The sequence below is a fragment of the Budorcas taxicolor genome, chromosome 10, assembly GCF_023091745.1.
Source record: "Budorcas taxicolor isolate Tak-1 chromosome 10, Takin1.1, whole genome shotgun sequence".
In the NCBI taxonomy this organism is placed as follows: domain Eukaryota; kingdom Metazoa; phylum Chordata; class Mammalia; order Artiodactyla; family Bovidae; genus Budorcas; species Budorcas taxicolor.
This window is the reverse complement of record NC_068919.1, coordinates 79119033-79139547: the sequence shown is the minus strand read 5'-3', so window position 1 is coordinate 79139547 and position 20515 is coordinate 79119033. Positions and strand designations below refer to the sequence as shown.

The following is a 20515-nucleotide window of genomic DNA, read 5'->3' as shown; positions in this document are numbered from 1 at the left end:
GCTGGAGGAGGCGGAGAAGGAGAGGGAGGAGTCTGGGAGGGGTTGGAGGGAAGGGGAGGGAGGGGACCGTCAGGAAGCCGCGAACGCCACCGAGTGTCTGCACACCTCGCTCCGTCTCTTGCTATGGCTGGTTAAAAGAACCAGCCGGATCGCAGCGCGGGGGGAGGGCCGGGTGGGGGGGTGGAGGAGAGCGGCGGCCGCGCGTGAGGCCGAGGGAGGGGCGGCGGCGCGAGCGAGCGGCGGCGGCGGCGGCGGCGGCGGCGGCGGTTCCAGCATGAAGAGGAGAGCTGGCCTGGGGGGCAGCATGAGGTCAGTGGTGGGCTTCTTGTCCCAGCGGGGCTTGCATGGGGACCCCCTGCTCACTCAGGACTTTCAGAGGAGACGCCTGCGAGGCTGCAGAAACCTCTACAAGAAGGACCTCCTCGGCCACTTCGGCTGTGTCAATGCCATTGAATTCTCCAACAATGGAGGCCAGTGGCTGGTCTCAGGTAAATCAACCCCCTTCCCCTCCCCGCGCCTCCCGGCCCCCTTCCAACCTCCCCTTTCCGCTCTCTCTCTCTCTCTCTCTCTCTCTCACTCTCTCTCTCGCCACCTTCCTCCTGCCCTCCGTCCGTACCCCCTCCCTCCTCAACCCACACCCCCCCCCCCTTTCTTCGGCGGTGGGAAGGTGGGTGTCAGATTAAAACCCTGGGAGGGGGAGGGTGGAAGGCGAAAGAAGAGGATGTCTTCTATTAAAAAAAAAAAAAGACCTAAAATGGTTGACAGGTCCTTAATTCGCTTTATCCAGAGTGTAAAGTGATCTGTCCTGATGACTGCCCTGGAAGTGTGGGTCGGCGAGGGGGTGGGGGGCGAGGTTACTGCCTGACAAAGTTTGATGGGAAACTCTTCCTTCGTGTACTTTAAAAGGTCCGGGGGGCCTTTGGGCGATTTGGAGGGGGAGGAGGCCGAGGCGCGCCTGAGGCCGGGGTGGGGGGAAGGGAGGGGGAGCTCGCGCCCCTGTCGCCGGCGTCCTGGGAAGGGGCCTGGGGGGGCCGGGGTAGGGCGGTGACAGGGCTGGCCGCCGGGAGGGGTCGGGGCTGCGACTCCGGGTGAGCCGAGGGGAGGTGACGGGCGGGTCCCTGTGGGCCGCCCCTTTCGGCGCCCTCAGGGGCCCCAGCACCCTCTCCTCGGGTCTTGGGGGTGGTCTCTTCCGTGTCTTGTTTTTTTTCCGGTTTCGGGAGTGCCGAGGACTCTGGAAGGCCAAGGGGCACCGGCCTGAACTTGAATGCGCAACTTGTGAGGGCAGGGGGTGGGGGTGGTGGGGGTGGTGGGGGTGGGGTAGGGGTGCGACCCCGGGAGACTGGTTGGCGGGAGCCGCGAGCCCGCACCCTCTTTCCCCCGCGCCTGCCCGTTGCAGGTGGTCTTCGCGCCTCCTCCTCCCGCCCACCTGGGCTTGATTGCCTCCCCCCGCCCCCCCGGCCCACTCCCGCGGCTCCCCCTCCGGTGTGGGGTAGGTGGCGAAATCGAGGCCGGGGCTCCGGCCGGGCGATGTAGGCCTCGCTCTCCCGGGGCTCCTAGCGACAGGCAGCTGAATCGATAGCCTATTGCTCCCGGGGAGGCCGGGGCCGGGCGGGTGGTGGCGACAGCTGCCCCGGAGGAGGTGCGCCTGCGGCCCCTGGGGGAGCTCGCCGCCGCCCTCATCTTGGGGGGTCGTGGGCCCAAGGCGGGCGAGTGGGGATGGGGTACGCTGGGGGCGGCTCCCCGAAACCCGGCCCAGGGTAGGAGGGCGAAGACGGCTGATCTGGCGTTCCAGCTCGCCTTCTGCCCTCCCTACCCCATCCCTTTTCCTACGTCTAGAGGGAGGAAGGGGGAGCCCTGCGCTGGACGTGGCGCTTCGCTTCACCCAGCCCGGTCCCTGAATGGTTTTCTAATTTACGTCAGTGGGCAGCTCGCCAGAAACTTCTGGGATCCTGGCAAGGCATCCAACGTCTTCGCAAGTAACTCTTCGCGAAGTGGCACGGGGAGTGCCGTCCAGTTTGGGGGTAGCAGAGATAAGACTTGGGATCGTTTCACGATAAGCCTTCTGGGGTTTCTTCAGGACTGACTTGACTTCTCCACATCGTATCGTTTTCTCTTTGACTAGGTAGAGTTTGGCCCTAGATCATCTCCTGGAGACATCTGATATTCCACTTCGAGGCATACCCCCAAACAAAAGCTTCCTTCCCCTACAGGGCAAGAATGGGGGGAAGAGCTGTTAAAAGAGCTCGCAGTTTTTTCCCCTACTGCTACTCTGTATTCATCATACTCCGTCTCCTTCCTAGACTGATTTATTCCGACAGAGAGATTCCCAAGTAAATGTACCCTACAGAGTGAGGGAATTTTGACGGTGGTGGTGGTGGGGGGGGGGACGGGGAGGTGCTATTACAGACTGAGCTAATTAAGCATGTTGATTAAATGATAAATGCAGTCATACATTGCTCAATTTAACACGCTTTTTAAAAATAACAGATTTATTAAAATATAATTCACATGCCATACAATTCATCCATTTAAATTTCATTAGAACTTTTTTTTTAAGGCGATGAAATGTTGCCTCCTCTCTACCGGTTTTCCTTGTGTTGTATGTTCCCCTTTGTCTTACATGAACCCCATTTTCTCTAGACTGGACCAGTTCACTTTCTTTATCTTAATTTTAGTCTATAGAAGAGCAGGGCCCTTTCCACAGGGCAGCTCTGGTGAATCTTCTGATTCTAGGCGTAAGTAGCCATCTCCATCTGTACTTCTGGGTTCCAGCCTTCTTTGCCCCTTAGTCCTTCTTCCTCTCACACTCCCTCTAGCTCAGTTCTTCCTATTTGCTTTTTATATCCTCCTGTCCCTTTCCTGCTCGTCCAGTTTAGCTCAGGTAGTGTTAGCTTTTGTTAGCTTATCTTGTTGCCAGAAGGTAGGTAGAGTTTTGGTTAAAAGCCTTATTAGCTTATTCATGTATTATGAATATAACATACAACAGAAATGTCCTCCTGTTTGCTTTAGATAAGGAAACCCCCTTTGGGAGTCATAAATACACCTTCACTTGTTAAAGCTAATTAAATTTTGTTCTAGGAAGTCTTTCAGTAATCTTCCCAAATTTAAAACTATTTAAGGTACCATATTTACATTTTATCTATCATTGTTCTTTAGCAGTTAACACCTGAGGGGAAGAGCTCCAGGTATTTTGAGGCTAATGCTATCTATTCCTAATGTTTCACCAAAAATGTAGTAAGAGGTCAGATGAGATTACTTCTGTGCATTTTGTTGTAGTTCCTATATCTTGTCTGGATTGGTTAAAGCCCTCAAATGTGATGATTATGATATAATGTTCCATAGAAAAGGAGATCAGATTTGTGGTTACCAGAGGCAGAGGTCGGGTCAAGGGGTGAGGAATTGGGTGAAGGCAGTCAAAAAGTACAACCTTCCAGTTATAAGAAACAGGTACTGGGAGTGAAATGTATAGTGCAGTTGTTAACACTGTTGCATGTTATATATGAAAGTTAAGAGAGTAAATCTTTCAGTTCAGTTCAGTCGCTAGTGTCCAGCTCTTTGCGACCCCGTGAACCGCAGCACAACAGGCTTCCCTGTCCATCACCAACTCCCGGAGTCCACCCAAACCCATGTCCATTGAGTCGGTGATGCCATCCAACCATCTCAGCCTCTGTTGTCCCCTTATCCTCCTGCCCTCAATCTTTCCCAGCATCAGGGTCTTTTCCATTGAGTCAGCTCTTCGCATCAAGTGGCCAAAGTATTGGAGTTTCAGCTTCAACATCAGTCCTTCCAATGACAAAATTTTTTTTTCCTATTTCTTTAATTTTATATCTATATGAGCTGGTGGACCATTCAGTAAACTTACTGTGATTATCATTTCATGATATATGTAAGCCAAATCATTATACTGTACACCTTACAGTGTTGTGTGTCAAATATATTTTAGTAAAACTGGAAGAAAAACAATTTTTTTAAAACGATAGATTGTCCTTAATTTGTTCACTCTTTTCATTTTCTAATTGTTTTTGCAGGCTAACGTTTCTTTTAACTGACACGCTATTTGTGTGGGGGTTTTTGTTGTTTGTTTTTTTCTTTTAAATTTTGTTTGATCATATTGGGAGGCATGTAGGATCTTAGTTCCCTGACCAGGAATTGAACTGGGGCTGTGGGAGTCAAAGCGCAGAGTCCTAACCCCTGGACTTCCAGGGAATTCCCTGGTACTTACTATTTGATAGAATTAACTTAGACTTAGGGCAAAAATATTTGCATGAATCCTGTGGCCTTATAAACAATACTGCTTGTTAAGGACAAATCATTGGTTTTTTGTTCTAACAGCTAGCCCCTTTTCCAGGGCACAGTGAGTCCAGTAGATATTAAGAGTAAAGCAGAGAAAACCAGGAAGGAGAAAAGGTGCTCAGCTGGGAAGTGAATGTAGGACAGCAATAAGAAGGAGGATGGTTTTGGGACATTTTAAAATACAAAAGTGCTTTAACCTAAAAAATATTTTTGTTACTTTAAAGGGTGTTACTGTGATATCACGTAAGGCAGTGTGGTATAGCATACACATGGTTAAAATCACTGCTAATTCCATGGACAAGAGGATCCTGGTGGGCTACAATCCATGGGGTCGAAGAGTCAGACATGACTGAAGCGACTTAGCACAGCACAGCACACGTGATTTAATGTGTGACCTTAGTCAAGTTGCTAAACCTTTTTTTTCCTGATGTGAGCAGGGAATACCAGCACCCACCTGAAGGGCTGTAGTTGCAACAACTACGTTAAGCCAGGTTTAGTTTGGGTGATGAACAGAGTGCCAGGCCTCAGAAAAAATGCTGAGTTTGTTTTCTTTACCCTTTGTACTTATAACTCATGATGTCGTAATTAGCTGACACTTGTTCTTAGAGTGCTGGTAATGAACATGTGCAAATGGGGCAGACAGGATAGTTTTGTGACTTTTTGATGTGGAATGAGGAGGCACAGAATGGTATGGACAAAGTCTGGAATTTGGTGTCACATGATGTTGGAAGCTCTTCTAGTCTCAAATTGTTTGAATTTAGGGGAAGTCCTAATCATTCCTCATCAGTAAACTGGGATTATCAAATTACTGTCGTTACCCTAACAAGGAGGTGTATTCAGTGAAATGTTATATGTGAAGGTACTTTGCAAACTCCATAGGTTTGAGTGAACATTACTGTCTATAATAGAGAAGGCAGTGGCACCCCACTCCAGTACTCTTGCCTGGAAAATCCTATGGACGGAGGAACCTGGTAGGCTGCAAGTCCATGGGGTCACTAAGAGTCAGGTATGACTGAGCGACTTCACTTTCACTTTTCACTTTCATGCATTGGAGAAGGAAATGGCAACCCCTCTCCAGTGTTCTTGCCTGGAGAATCCCAGGGACAGGGCAGCCTGGTGGGCTGCCGTCCATGGGTCACACAGAGTTGGACACGACTGAAGTGACTTAGCAGCAGCAGCAACTGTCTATAAAGGACAGCTTATGCTTGATGCTTGCAGGTTTCATCTTAGAATATTTAAGGGTGTTAATTCTTTGAGAGAGGTAAGGAACAACAATTGTATGTTGAAATGCTACTTATGAGAGATCCTGACACCATCAAAGAGGTTATGCTAGTGCGCTTATTTAGGGCATAGCCTAGGTTTACCTTTTGAGTCTTTGGTTGCATCTGATTTTTTAAATTGCCTCCATTGTCTCCTCTTTGTTGGTGTTTAGTTGCAAAGTCACGTCTGACTCTTTGTGACCCCTTGGACAGTAGTCTGACAGTCTCCTCTGTCCATAGGGTTTCCCAGGCAAAAATACTGGAGTGGGTTGCCATTTCCTACTCGAGGGAATCTTCCCAACCCAGAGATTGAACCTGAGTCTCCTTCACTGGCAGGCATATTCTTTACTGCTGAACTACCAGGGAGGCCCTGCCTCCTCTTATGTTTCTCTTTTTCCCTTGAATGGAAATATGCTTACTTCAAAGTCTTTTTATTTTCTCCTGGAGAAGAAGATGAACATCTTCCTGGGTTCTGATTGGAAGACCAATCAGAATATAGCTCTCGGGGAATTCCTGGCGGGCCAGTGGTTAAGACTGGGCATTTTTCACTGCCAGGGCCAGGGTCAGTCTCTGGTTGGGAATTGAGATCCTGGAAGCCAAAAAAAAAAGAGAATGTAGCTCTGTATATATGTATATCTCTGCTTTCTTGTATCTTATAAATGGTTTGTATAAACAGACTTAGCAGTAAACAAAAATATTCAGCTCTTTGGGATAAGAGTTGCTATAATATCATTTACCCTGAATTGATGCTTAAGGCCTTGGAACTTGTAGCACCAACAGATTAATAGCCCATAGTGTGAAGTTTTGAGTTATAGTGAGAGATTATGATCTCTTTTTTAACCCTTATGACCCAGTGTAGAAAAAGCACCTTCAGAAGCTTTTCAGATACCATCAGCAACTACACTATTTCAAAGTGTTAATTAAGTAGGAGCTGTGAATGGGGAGAGGCACTTAATTACTTGGTCATAATATTTATAATTGGACTCACTATTTAGTCCTATTTCTGTTTCCTGTGGATCTCTGACTTGACTTATTATAAGTATCCACAGTTATACCTAGAGGTTAAGAGCATGAACTCTGGATTGAGAGTGCCTAGGGATGAAAATCAACTAAGCTGCTTGCTTACTGGGTTACCTTTGACAAATCACTCATCCTTTGTGTTTCCATGTTCATACAATAAAGACAGTGATACATCTCAGAGTTGTGATAAGTGTTGAATGAAATAATACTTGTAAAGTTTTTCTATCAAGGATCTAGACCATACTGTTGCTCTGGTTGCTGCTACTGCTGCAATTGTTGTTACTGTTGCTATTTAACTTGAACCTCACAAAAAAGCTTTTAAGAGAGTGACACCTCAACATCTAACATTTATTGCAGATAGCACAGAACAGTGTGAAAAATTAAGAATGATCTCAGTGAGGGGAAATGTTAGAAACGCTTTATGAATAAGCTTAACCCCGATACTGTTGTCACAGCATAATTTTAAGCATCAAATAATAGCTGTGATGATAAGTATATGCTTAATTGGAACCTATTAACTGATGATCATTTCCTGTTGCCCAATCACTAGTTGTATTTCTTTTGCGGAGGTGGGGGGTGGGTTGGGCTACTAAGTTTATGTAATTAAGCTTTATTTATTTTTAAATTAATTAAATTAATTTTTTTGTCTGCACCTTGAGGTATGAGGGATCTTAGATCTTCCCTGACCAGGGATTAAACCCACGGCCCCTGCAGTGGAAGCACGCAATCTTAACTACTGGACTACCAACGAAGTCCCTATATTTCATTTTATGGAATCAGTTTTCTGTAAATTAACTCATGTAAGAACATATTACCTATAGGTAAAGTGTTTGGCTTTAGCCAGTTAAATGAATTCTGACTTTATTAAAACTTCTCACATGTTTAATTAGAATGAATATCTTGGTCCAGGGGTTAGTTTATCAGGAGAAATATGGCCAGATTTCTGACTAAGCTTTTGTAGTTACATACATTTTGACATGGTGATTAGGAGAATCAATTCTTGGATTTTCTTCTGGGCTTTTCTATTTACTGATAATTGATTGCTGTGAAGGTGTTAAATTTTATTCTTTGGTCTGTTAGTTCAACAAATAGTTTTTGGGCACATACTGTTTATAAGACAGGAGCTATGGGAAGTACAGAGATGATGAATCAGGTGTAAATCATACTCTTAAGCTTGCATTTGTGGAACCTTTACTTCTCAGATGTGACAGTGCCTGGTCCTTTAAAAATTTTCTCTTCTGCTTTATGATACTTTAATAGATATTTGATTTTTCTCTGGTTTTTAGTGTTTCATATGGCAAAAATCCCCTTGTCTGTTAGCCTGAGTGGGGAAAAAAAGATGGCTTATAGAAATGGCCTTGGAGGACACTGCTATGATACATTTTAGAGATCATGTCACAAGGATATGGTATCACAGATATTTATAGATACATATTATTTTTCCCACTCTTTTTTCAGTCAACTAATTGCTATCTATCAAAGACTGGCAAATGTAAAATTATGCCTGGGTTTGTCACTTTTGCTTTAAAATAACCTAGTGAGTTTTAACTGATGGCCACCAGTCTCATTAGACATTATAAGTACATCAAAAAATTGTCTTTATGTTCATTACTGTTCAGAGGATCATCACTGAACTTAGTACATTTTTTGATCCCTAAGAGTTCTGAAGAGCCGTGGCCCTCAGTTGTATATCCTGGCCACACACTAAAGAGAGGTGGCAGCCAGGTACAAGTGTGTGCTCATTCACTTGACTACTGATAGATTTGGATGTGAAGTAGTTGGAATCATTTAGATCAAGGACACTTTATTAACCAGTAAAACTTGAGACCCAGGAGTGCTGCTTTCTGAATTCTGAGTTAAGTGGGTTTCATTTGTTTTCTCATGCATTGAGCAAGGTGAAGAGCACTTTCATTGCTTATAAACAGTGTTTAATTTTGATCTTTTTGTTTTCTTTTTCATGGTTTCAAGAAGGAAGTAATTGCTTTTCTTATTGTTTTAGTCTGAATTTAAATATTCAAGGGTGAAATTAAAGCCTTTTAAGGTTAAAGGAACGAAATTCCTAATTCAAATGAAGATTATGTAGGTTAAGAAGGAATCAATTCTATTTTCAATTCTTGGTGATCCACATTATAGTAAAAGTCTTATCTCTTATAGTTTAAGAACTGAATATTGATTTGTTAAGATTAATGCTTAGATTATTGTGGAAACACGAAATTGCATTTATTTTTTACTTAATTTGTGTTCTTTAAATTTTTTGCTTTTAAGTTATGAGTAACCTATAATAGTTAGGTTACTATTTGCCAAAGTGTGGGTATACAAGATGATTTTAAGGGATCTTTGAGTGAATATTTACATTTTAATAGTACATTTATTTTATACAGGTTAGAAAAGTTAATTAACATGTATAAAATAGCTTTCATGGATTTATTGCTTAAGGTGAAGCTAAATTTTTAAAAGTTCTTTTAAAGAAAAATGATAGTGGCTGTGTTATATAGATATGACAAAAATCAAAAGTTGATCTTGACTGACTGGGAAATACTAGTTTAGAAAGCCTATTTGGGTTCTTCCTTCTTTCTCATGGAATCAGAGAGATGGAAAGATCTTCATTTTATGGGAGAGGGAGTGGAGAAGTAGAAAGGTGACTTGCCCAGAGTGCTTGGTCAGTCTCTGGCAGTGAGGACTAAGTAGGACTCTGCTCCCAGGCAAGTGCTGCTTGTAGGTTACCTTTCAATAGCTTTCTGCCCCTTCTCATCAGGCAGGCGACCTTTTCTGGACCTCTTCGAAAGAGTTGAAAGCTGAAATGTTAGCAATTTCTGAGCATATGTCCAACTCTAGTTGCTCCTCTTAGATGATAAATTGTGTTGCTATGTTTTGATGTAAATAACTTGTTTCAAATAGGTATGTTACATTTATTCATTCAAAATATTTACTGAGAACACACTATGTCTGCCTCCTTAATCTCAATAATAGCTCTGAGTTACTTTATTAAAACATTTATTTAGCAGATAGTGTGTGAAAATGCACACACATTTGCCATGCCCTCTGCTAAGCACTTTGTATGTCTTATTTGCCACTTGCAGAATAGCCAGTGTTACTTATGATCTAGAAAGATAGGGGATTTGAAGGTTTTGTATTAATTGTCATAACAAAGTGCTAAAGAATCAAGAGAGGACACTGATAAATGACTGCTGAGGATTCTGTAATGAGAACAGGTGGGACATTAGTGGGCTGCCCTGGTGGCTCAGATGGTAAAGAATTTGCCTGCAATGTGAGATACCAGGGTTATCGAGAAGATGCCCTGGAAAAGGGAATGGCTACCCAATACAGTATTCTTACCTAGAGAATTCCATGGTCAGAGGAGCCTGGAGGGCTACAGTCCATAGGGTCCCACAGAGTCAGAGTGACTAACATTCACTCACTCACTCAGGGCATTAGTGGAAAAATAGATACTGGAATTCATTGTCTTTCATTAAAAGAAAATGAAATAGAATTCTAGGAATGAAATAAGATTTTTTTACTGCCTTATATATTACCTTAATCTTTGTAGAAAATTTGATTCCAATAGCTGCTTCCCAAATTTTTGTTCTTTTCAGCTTTAATACTTGTTACTCACCACTGCCAACATAATATAAGCTCCCTAAAATTTAACTCATTATCTTATATCTCCTGCTGATCTCTCAAAAATCTACAGTGCTCCCCAGCGTGTACCACATTAAGTAGGAATGGTTCATCTGGTGTTTGAGATATTACTGTTTATAAAAGCAAATGTTTAACAATGACTTCTCTGGTAGTCCAGTGTAAGACTGCACTTCGACTGCAGAGGTGCGGGCTCCGTCCCTGGACAGAGAACTAAGATCCCACTGCAGTGCCCTCAAAAACGAGAAGAAAGAAAAAAATGTTTGACAATAAATTGAGGCTTAGAGAAGTTAAGTAACTTGTGAAACCTGTAGTTTGTGGTGAAGCTGGATTTCCAGCCTGGGTCTGCGTGAGTTCTGAGACATGCTGCTAACTGCTCTGAAAGTTTTTGGAATGTTATATACGTTTTAAAAGAATTTGACCTTTCCCCTCTATTCTCAGCTCCCTATGCTGTCACTCTGGTGTGCTGAATGGTTTTTTTCCCCCTTTATGTGAAAACAAGGAAGGGGTTGAGGTTGAAGGGATATCATGGGCTTGGAGCCAATAACAGGCACAGTTCTGGTCACAGCTTCAGTTCTCTCCTCTCAAGATCTCTCTCAGGACTAAAACTTACTTCACCTGGATTTTGGTTTTGGCAGCTTTCTAAAGTCTTCTTCCCTAACACTGCGTGTTTCATGCTTGCTTCTATAAACCACGTGACTAACTTCATACTGGGTTAAACTCACCTGCTTTAGTCTGAATAAAAGTTGGTATACATACTCTGGTTACCAAGTTAGTTCCTATTCCCCATTTACCTCACTAGAAGCACAAACAATATATATGTATTCACTGAGCTTGTGATTTGAGTTTGATTTCTGCTGAAATTATGCTGCTTGAGTATGTTTGGCTGAATTCCAGCCAACAGAAATAAGAGTATATCCTTATAATTATACATGGGGAGAAAATATATAGGCCTGGGATAGAGATAAATAATGTGCTTGAGAATAAATTGCTTTTTGGAAGGCGGTTTAAACAGTGCAGCATGGGAGGTCTGCCCATAAGCCATTTGGAAGCGCTTCTAATGCTAACAAGGAGTGTAGGGTTCTTGCAGCTTCACTCTGTTTTTGTCAAAAAGAAGGTGTTTTGGTTCCTTCCAGAGTTACTCACTGACTGGGTGAAAAAGGAGGGTTACTCTTCAGGTTCTGCTCTTGGATTCCACTTGCCCTTACATCAGTTTTTATAGGTCAGGGATTAAGGGGAAGAATTGACAACAGCAGTTGGTCACTTTAGATACCTGCTCTCCCATGCCTTCACGTTCACACTTCCTTTGGTCACCTTGCTCACTCCTTGCACTTTGCAGTGTTAGATACCCGAGATTCTGTCATGTACCTCTTGGGATACAGAGTTGATATGCATTGGAGATCAGGTCTGCATGCTTTGAGTACTGTTAGGACCAATTGTAAAGGATTTTATTCCAGAGGGCTGGGACATGTAGGAATCAATGAGAAAATGGCACCAGAGGTAACTGACAAGTTAATATTGTACCCAAGGAGCAGAGATGGTATTAGCCGAAAGGCTGATTTCCATCTTCCCTGTTGCTGCTGCTGGGGCTCCTATGGTAGATAAGGTGAGGTAAGATTTCGTCATATGGTCGATCAGCTAACTCTGTAGATCCCCTACCTTTGTTTTGTTGTTTAGTTGCTAAGTCATGCCTGACTGTTTCGCAACTTCATGGACTGTAGCCCTCCAGGCTCCTCTGTTCGTGGGATTTTCCAGGCAAGAATACAGGAGTGGGTTGCCATTTCCTCCTCCAGGGGATCTTCCCGACCCAGGGATTGAACTCGTGTCTCCTGCGTTGCAGCTGAATTCTTTACCGCTGAGCCACCGGGGAAGCACCCCTGCCTTTGCCGGGGCCCTTAACACCTAAGATGACCATATATCTGATTTACTTGGGACCCAGTTTCCCCATAGCCCTGATACAATTATTAGTGCTCTTTCATTCCTAAAAAGGTCCTGGTTTGGATGATAAATCATAGGGCCACCTACTCATGATCATAAGAGCTGTCTGGCACTCTGGTAGAACCAAAGCGTTAGTCTCTTCACTCCTTCTATTCACTGTTGAATGCCTCTGCTGGAAAAGCCTCCAAGCCTCCATTCTCCCCATGTGAGGTCTTCCAGCTGCCACTTTGAAGGTATAAGTTTGAGAGGCAAAGAGGTTGGTTAGTCATTTTTCTCCTTGTCCTGGAAACCACCCCACTCCCCGCCAAAAAACAGGTTAAAACCATTAAGAAAATGCTAGATCTAGAGGCTAAGTTTTCTTCTCCTTTCCATGTACTTCCTCTTATAGTTCTTGTCCTGCTATTCACTTGTACATTCTTTTTTCTTTATTTTCTTTTTTTTTTTTTAATATTTGGCTTGCTGGATCTTCATTGCAGCGGTTGCAGGCTTCCCTGTTTGTGGTTTGCAGGCTCCAGAGCGCACGGGTTTAGGATTTGCAGTGTGTGGGGTTTTCTCTAGTTGTGGTGCTCAAGCTTAGTTGCCCTGCAGCCCGCGGGATCTTAGTTCCCCCACCAGAGACTGAACCTGTGCCCCCTACATTGGACGGTGGATTCTTAATCTCTGGACAACCGGGAGGTCCCCTTCCTTCCTTTCTTTTTTAAAAAACTCTCCCTGTGGGTTGGTTTTTTTGCAGAGTTGATTTTGAGGAAAGGCATTTTGATGAATGATTCTCCACTGAGTTGGAATTTTTTTCCTGAGGTGTTTTTAACCCAAAGTGATGTGATATAGATATTAAAACCATGCTAAAGGCTTAGTTTTGTAGATTATCTGTCTAGTACCAGGTACATTTGGAATAAAAGTTGACTCTTTCAAGTGTATAGGTTGGCCCTGTGAAGAGTTTTCAGATATTGTAGTTTTTCAGGTATTGGCTATATAGAGTGTCTTTGATGCCATGTAATGTCATCATTGAAGAAGTTTAAGAGACCTGGGTTAAGGCCTGATTTCACCCATCTTGTGATTTTAGGCTGCTGGTGTTCTGCCCCTGTGGAATCATGCAGTTTTATTGCTGAAAAGAACTAATGATCATCTAACGGAACCCCTTTAATTTTACATGTAAGAACATAAAGGAATAAAGAGGTAAAATGATTAGCCCAGTAGCTCACAACTAGTAAGAAGTACAAGCAAGATTAAAATCTGGGTCTTCTGACATAGTCCCTCAGTAGGGAAAATAGGTTCTGCATTTATAAAGGACTTCCTCAAAGTGGCTTACTCCACCAGTACATTCTGTCTGCAGTTTTATTGTCTCTGAAAGGGATTGTTTTTATTAAGTTGGTGATGCCTCATTATTTTGCAAATGAGTAGTAGAGATTTTCCAGGGTGTAGGCAGACTGTCAATCTGGTTGACTCTCTAGTTTTAATTCTTAGCCTGCCTGTACATCCTTATTTTAAAACGTCTTCCAAGAACATTACTCAGGAGGAGGAATTTTTTGCAAATCCAGATACCTGTCAAAATCTTGTTATACAACTTTCCTCATTTCTAAATTTCCATTAAAGTCTTATATCTAAATTCTGGTTGTGTATTTGGCATTACTCCTTAAAGCTAAGTAACTAATTGGAATCTCTGAGGATTGGTTTTTTGTTTGTTTGTTTGTTTTTGTAGATTTCTTAACTGTGTTTGATGGCCTGGTACTAATATTTTATGGCTTCCTGCCATAGGTGGCTGCAGCATGTTTTGCCTTAGACATACTGGCAAGAAACAACTGAAATTGGCGTGTTTGGCAACCACCGTCAACTTGATTTAGTCTCAGAGTTGACCTCTGTGTTTACCTTCCTGGGGTTTAATTGTTAGAAATTGCCTATGAAGGGTAAAAGAAAACTTTATTATATTATTCCTTTCTTAATGCAAGGAATTCTGCAAAAGACAAACAGGCAGTTTTCTTACTTAAAGAAAAAAGTAAAAATAAGAAACTTCACAGAATGAATGAAGAGCATCTATGCTTTAATTGAGAAAGCATACTGTCCAGGTTAGTTCTCTCTGTGGCAGAAATGAGACAGGACATGAGGACAGTCTGTGGTCTGGGAATACCACAGAATGAATGTATTGTCCACTCTCATAAATTCCCTATAAATTCTTACTGTTGTTGAGGCCCAGAGAATCTGTTTTTAGTGTTGCCCTAGCTCTGTTTGGGGCTTCCCAGGTGGCTGTAGTGGTAAAGAATCCTCCTACCAATGCAGGAGACACAGGATACCCAGGTTCCATCCTTGGGTAGGGAAGAGCCCCTGGAGTAGGAAATGGCAACCCACTCCAGTATTTTTGCTTGGAAAATTCCAGTGGCGGGCTGCAGTTCATGGGGTCACAGAGAATCAGACACAGCTGAGCGACTGAGCACTCAGCAGCTCTATTTGAGGAGCTTTTGTCCTTTGACATTTCACTGCTGCCATACTTTACTATTGAGAATTTCCTGTTGAGTCATACAATTTATCAGATTATGGCACTTATAAGACAGACTTCCCACTTATTCATGTTTTTTAAATGTCGTGTTAATTATGGGAAATTTGGAAAACAGATATTTAAAGAAAGATCACACCTACTCAGGATGACCATTTTGGACATATGGGACATACTTTATTTAGTCTTTATATGTGTATATTTAAAAAAATGAAATTGAAATTAGGCCACCTCTGCTGTTTTATGTTTTTTCATATATCACCTTGCTATTTAGCATTTTTTCTAAATTGATTCCTTAAAACAGTATTTGAAAGGAAACTTTACATTATTATAATATCCATGAAATCATGAGTTTAATATGCTAGGTTTTTTCCCCCTAACTCACGTTAAAATACATAATTATTAAAGTCATTTCTCTACTGTCTGAAATCATCCAGTGGCCTCTGCTTACTACACTTTAGGAGAAACAGGGGCTTTGGACTCAGACATCTTGGATTTGAATCTCACTTTGCCTCTAACTGGAGAAGGCAGTGGCACCCCACTCCAGTATTCTTGCCTGGAAAATCCCATGGACGGAGGACCCTGGTAGGCTGCAGTCCATGGGTCGCTGAGGGTTGGACATGACTGAGTGACTTCACTTTCACTTTTCACTTTTCACTTTCATGCATTGGAGAAGGAAATGGCAACCCACTCCAGAGTTCTTGCCTGGAGAATCCCAGGGTTGGGGGAGCCTGGTGGGCTGCCATATATGGGATCACACAGAGTCGGACACGACTGAAGTGACTTAGCATAGCATATCATTGCCTCTAACTGGTGGTGTGTTTTTTTGGCAGGTGAGTTTACCTCTTTGTGCCTTAGTTTCTTCATTGGCAGAATGGGGATATTAGAGAAGATGATCTGTTGGGTGTCTTCGGACTCTATTCTGTGATTCTGATATGGATTTTTCCCTCTATTTCTGTTTAGGAAGTAGAGACATTTTCTAGGGATTGGTGTGCTAGCTTAGGATTTAAAGACCCTAATTCTATTAAACTCCACTGCTATTAGTCATCTGATTTTAGAGAAACCATTTTATTTCCCAGTGTTCTAGTTGTCTCTTTAGGGTGTTGCTGCCACTTTAATTTCTGCTTCTTCTTTAGTGTAAAGTGTTTCAAACTAGGAGTCTAGGCTTCCTTCACTGAGGCAAACCATTGCCTTACTCTTCACATCCTTAAAATGGGGAATATTTCTGCCTTACTTAATTGGATATGTGAAAAAATGAGATAATCGGTAGATGAGTGGAATAATTTTCAGGATAAAGATACTAGGTAAGAGCAGAGTAATAGGAGAGGTATTACTCCTGTGGCTACTTCTTCATAGTGAACAGCAAAATTCATGTGATTCCACCTTTTCTCTCCACCCCAGCCTGCACTTGCCATTTGATTTTTTTTCTCCCTAATTTCAGTTCAGTTCAGTTTAGTTCAGTTGCTCAGTCATGTCTGACTCTTTGCGACCCCATGGACTGCAGCACTCCAGGCCTCCCTGTAAATTGAGTAAACCCTGAGTAAACTCCCAGAGTTTACTCAAACTCATGTCCATTGAGTCGGTGATGCCATCCAACTGTCTCATCCTCTGTCATCCCCTTCTCCTCCCACCTTCAATCTTTCCCAGCATCAGGGTCTTTTCCAATGATCCATTGAGTCAGTTCTTAACATCTGGTGGCCAAAGTATTGGAGTTTGAGCTTCAGCATCAGTCCTTCCAATGAATATTCAGGACTGATTTCCTTTAGGATGGACTAGTTAGATTTCCTTGCAGTCCAAGGGACTCTCAAGAGTCTTCTCCAACACCACAGTTCAAAAGCATCAGTTGTTCGGCACTCAGCTTTCTTTACAGTCCAACTCTCACATCCATACATGACTACTGGAAAAACCATAGCTTTGACTAGACAGACTTTGTTGGCAAAGAATTGTCTCTGCTTTTGATTATGCTTGGTCGTAACTTTCCTTCCAAAGAGTAAACGTCTTTTAATTTCATGGCTGCAGTCACCATCTGCAGTGATTTTGGAGCCCAAGAAAATAAAGTCTGCCACTGTATCCACTATTTCCCCATCTGTTTGCCATGAAGTGATGGGATCAGATGCCATGATCTTAGTTTTCTTAATGTTGAGCTTTAAGCCAACTTTTTCACTGTCCTCTTTGACTTTCATCAAGAGGCTCTTTAGTTCTTCTTCACTTTCTGCCATAAGGGTGGTATCATCTGCATATCTGAGGTTATTGATATTTCTCCCAGCAATCTTGATTCCAGCCTGTGCTTCTTCCAGCCCAGTGTTTCTCATGATGTACAGCCTTGACGTACTCCTTTCCTGATTTGGAACCAGTCTGTTGTTCCATGTTCAGTTCTAACTGTTGCTTCTAACTCTTGACCTGCATACAGATTTCTCAGGAGGCAGGTCAGGTGGTCTGATATTCCCATCTCTGTAGGAATTTTCCACAGTTTGTTGTGAGCCACACAGTCAAAGGCTTTGGCATAGTCAATAAAGCAGAAATAGATATTTTTCTGGAACACTGTTGCTTTTTCGATAATCCAGTGGATGTTGGCAATTTGATCTCTGGTTCCTCTGTCTTTTCTATATCCAGCATGAAAATCTGGAAATTCACAGTATGTGAACCGGCTTGAAGAATTTTGAGCATTACTTTAGTAGTGTGTGAGATGAGTGCAATTGTACTATAGTTTGAGCATTCTTTGGCATTGCCTTTCTTTGGGATTAGAATGAAAACTGACCTTTTCCAGTCCTGTGGCCATTGCTGAGTTTTCCAAATTTGCTGGTGTATCAGCACTTTCACAGCATCATCTTTTAGGATTTGAAATAGCTCAACTGAAATTCCATCACCTCCACTAGCTTTGTCTGTAGTGATGCTTCCTAAGGCCTGCTTGACTTCGAATTCCAGGATGTCTGGCTCTAGATGAGTGATCATACCATCATGATCATCTGGGTCGTGAAGATCTTTTGTGTATTCTTGCCACCTCTTCTTAATATCTTCTGCTTCTGTTAGATCCATACCATTTCTGTCCTTTATTGTGCCCATCTTCGCATGAAATGTTCCCTTTGTATCTCTAATCTTCTTGAAGAGATCTCTAGTCTTTCCCATTCTATTGTTTTTCTTTATTTCTTTGCACTGATCACTGAAGAAGACTTTCTTACCTCTCGTTGCTATTCTTTGGAACTCTATATTCAAATGAGTATATCTTTCCTTTTCTTCTTTGCTTTTCGCTTGTCTTCTTTTCACAACTATTTGTAAGGCCTCCTCAGACAACCAGTTTGCCTTTTTGCATTTCTTTTTCTTGGGGATGGTCTTGATCCCTGTCTCCTGTACAGTGTCACGAACCTCCGTCCGTAGTTCTTCAGTCACTCTATCAGATATAATCCCTTGAATCTATTTGTCACTTCTACTGTATAATCTTAAGGGATTTGATTTAGGTCGTACCTGAATGGTCTAGTGGTTTTCCCTGCTTTCTTCAATTTAAGTCTGAATTTGGCACTAAGGAGTTCATGATCTGAGCCACAGTCAGCTCCCTCTCTTGTTTTTGCTGATTGTGTAGAGCTTCTCCATCTTTGGCTGCAAAGAATATAATCAGTCTGATTTCGGTATTGACTATCTGGTGATGTTCATGTGTAGAGTCTTCTTTTGCATTGTTGAAAGAGTTCCCTAATTTAGGAACTGCCATTCGACCCCAGTTTTGTGACCTTGGACAAATCACCCAGTTTTAACCTCTCCATGGGCTAATTGCATGCAGCCTGCACTGAAGCCTGCACTTAGCCTGCGATAATCAAGGTGCTGTCTTCTCTTAAAACATTGGGAGATATGGCCAACTTAAGCCTGTACTCCTCTGGCCTAGTAGTGGCTTTCTTTTAAACAAAGTTGTGTAATCTCTCCTCTGCTGTTTAATCTGGCAAGTTTCACTCATTTGCTTTGGTGACTAGCCTCTGTGTACTTGAGAGGCTGGATTGTATGGTGGTAAGGAGCTCCATCTCTGGAGGCAAATTACCTGGATTGAGATCCCAGCTCACATTTTTGGTTGCTGTGTACCTTCAGGTTACTTAGTTTTTCTGTAGTTTCATCTGGATAATACCTGATTCATAGGGTTATTAAGAGGATTAGAAGATCCACTACATGAAAACCCTTAGGATAGTCCCTCACCCAGAGTAAGTTTAACTGATGTTAGCTATTATTTTAGTTCAGATAGCATAATAATTAGCTAACATTTCTCTTCCTGTGTTATTTATCAGGCAGTGGGTCAAGCCCTTCACACAGATCTATCATTAATCCTAACGTGTGTTTGTCCCTTAGTCATGTCCAACTCTTGGCGATCCCATGGACTGTGTAGCCCACCAGGCTCCTCTATCCATGGTATTGCCAGGCAAGAATACTGGAATGGGTTGCCATTCCCTTCTCCAGAGGATCTTCCCGACCCAGGGATCAAGCACATTGCAGGCAGATTCTTCATAATCTGAACCACCAGGGAAGTCCAGTAACACTATAGACAATAGGTAATTATTTTCTCAGTTTTGCAGATGAGAGGATATAATTTAGAGAGGTTACGTAACCTGTCCGTACATAGGTAGTAAGTGGTACAGTCAGTGTCTGCCCTTTTTGAACTGACCAAATGACTCACAGAGACAGAACTGTAGAAACTAGAGCTTTTTTCACGTTCTAAACTGATTTATCCTTGCTTCATCAGCTCTGCTTAGCTTTTTGGGGTCAGAAATTTGGGCACAGCTGTTCTGCTCCCTCTACTGGCTAAAAAGCAGCCCAGCAGTTTCAGATAATGCCTCAGTTTGTATCCTTTGTGTTTTTTGCCAACACATGGTTGAAAAGTGGTATCTTTGTACAGGGCTCTTAATACCTTGCCTAAGGAAGTGGGGCAGGGTGGGGGAGAAAGTTCACCGTGTCTTCTGACACTGACCTTGAGGGCAAGCAGAGGAAGCAGGCCCTGTCAGAGTGATAGTTTCTGCCTCAGTGATTCCAATCTCCTGTGGACTTGGGCTGCCATTATCATTTTAGGTACTAAGAACACATCATTTTAAATTATCCCAAGGCACTCTACAAATAACCATTCATGTTAAATCACCAAATATTTATTTATTTTGTAAAATTAAATCCAAAATGAAGATTAAAGATAATCTGGGTGATAGGAGAAGATTCTTTGGTTGAGAATGGTAATGACTTTGAGTGCATAGGTGTAGATACTCTGTTTCCTTTTTTATTGAACTTTGTTCTTTTTTTAATGCTACTGCAGTTCAAGAGCAATGGCACCCTACTCCAGTATTCTTGCCTGGAAAATCCCATGGATGGAGGAGCCTGGTAGGCTACAGTCCATGGGGTCGCGAAGAGTCAGACACGACTGAGCGACTTCACTTTGACTTTTCACTTTCATGCATTGGAGAAGGAAATGGCAACCCACTCTAGTGTTCTTGCCTGGAGAATCCCAGGGACGGGGAGCCTGGTGGGCTGCTGTCTCCGGGGTAGCACAGAGTCGGACACGACTGAAGCGACTTAGCAGCAGCAGCAGTTCAAGAGAGTTCGTGCTGCTGGCAGGGAGAGGTCGTGCTGCCTGTTGATATCTTAATGAAAAACACAGAGGTTCCCTCAGTTATATTTCTTTTCTGTGGATATCCCAGCACATCCTGGAGAGTTTTATTTTCTTTTTCTATCATGAACATTAATATATATATAAATATATAGGGACGTCCCTGGTGGTCCAGTGATTAAGTCTTCACCTTTCAATACAGGGGATGAAGTTTGATCCCTGATTGGGGAGCTAAGATCCCACATGCCCCCTGACCAAAAAGCCAAAGCATAAAAAAGGATACAGTATTGTAACAAATTCAGTAAAGGCTTTAAA

At 42.7% G+C, this 20515-nt stretch overlaps 1 protein-coding gene across 2 annotated transcripts in view; it reads left to right on the top strand.

Moving 5' to 3' along the window:
• The first annotated feature begins 266 nt into the window (after positions 1-266).
• The window catches only part of DCAF5 (DDB1 and CUL4 associated factor 5), a 91583-nt gene continuing 71334 nt past the window's right edge, over positions 267-20515 (top strand). Inside the window, exon 1 of one of the 2 annotated variants that reach the window (XM_052646377.1) lies at positions 267-309. Coding sequence is in view for 1 of the 2 variants with exons in the window: in XM_052646376.1 (XP_052502336.1) it covers positions 275-488 (214 nt within the window). In the remaining variant the exon portion in view is untranslated. Of the gene's footprint in view, positions 489-20515 lie in introns of both variants that reach the window. The other variant, XM_052646376.1, reaches the window with a different exon arrangement.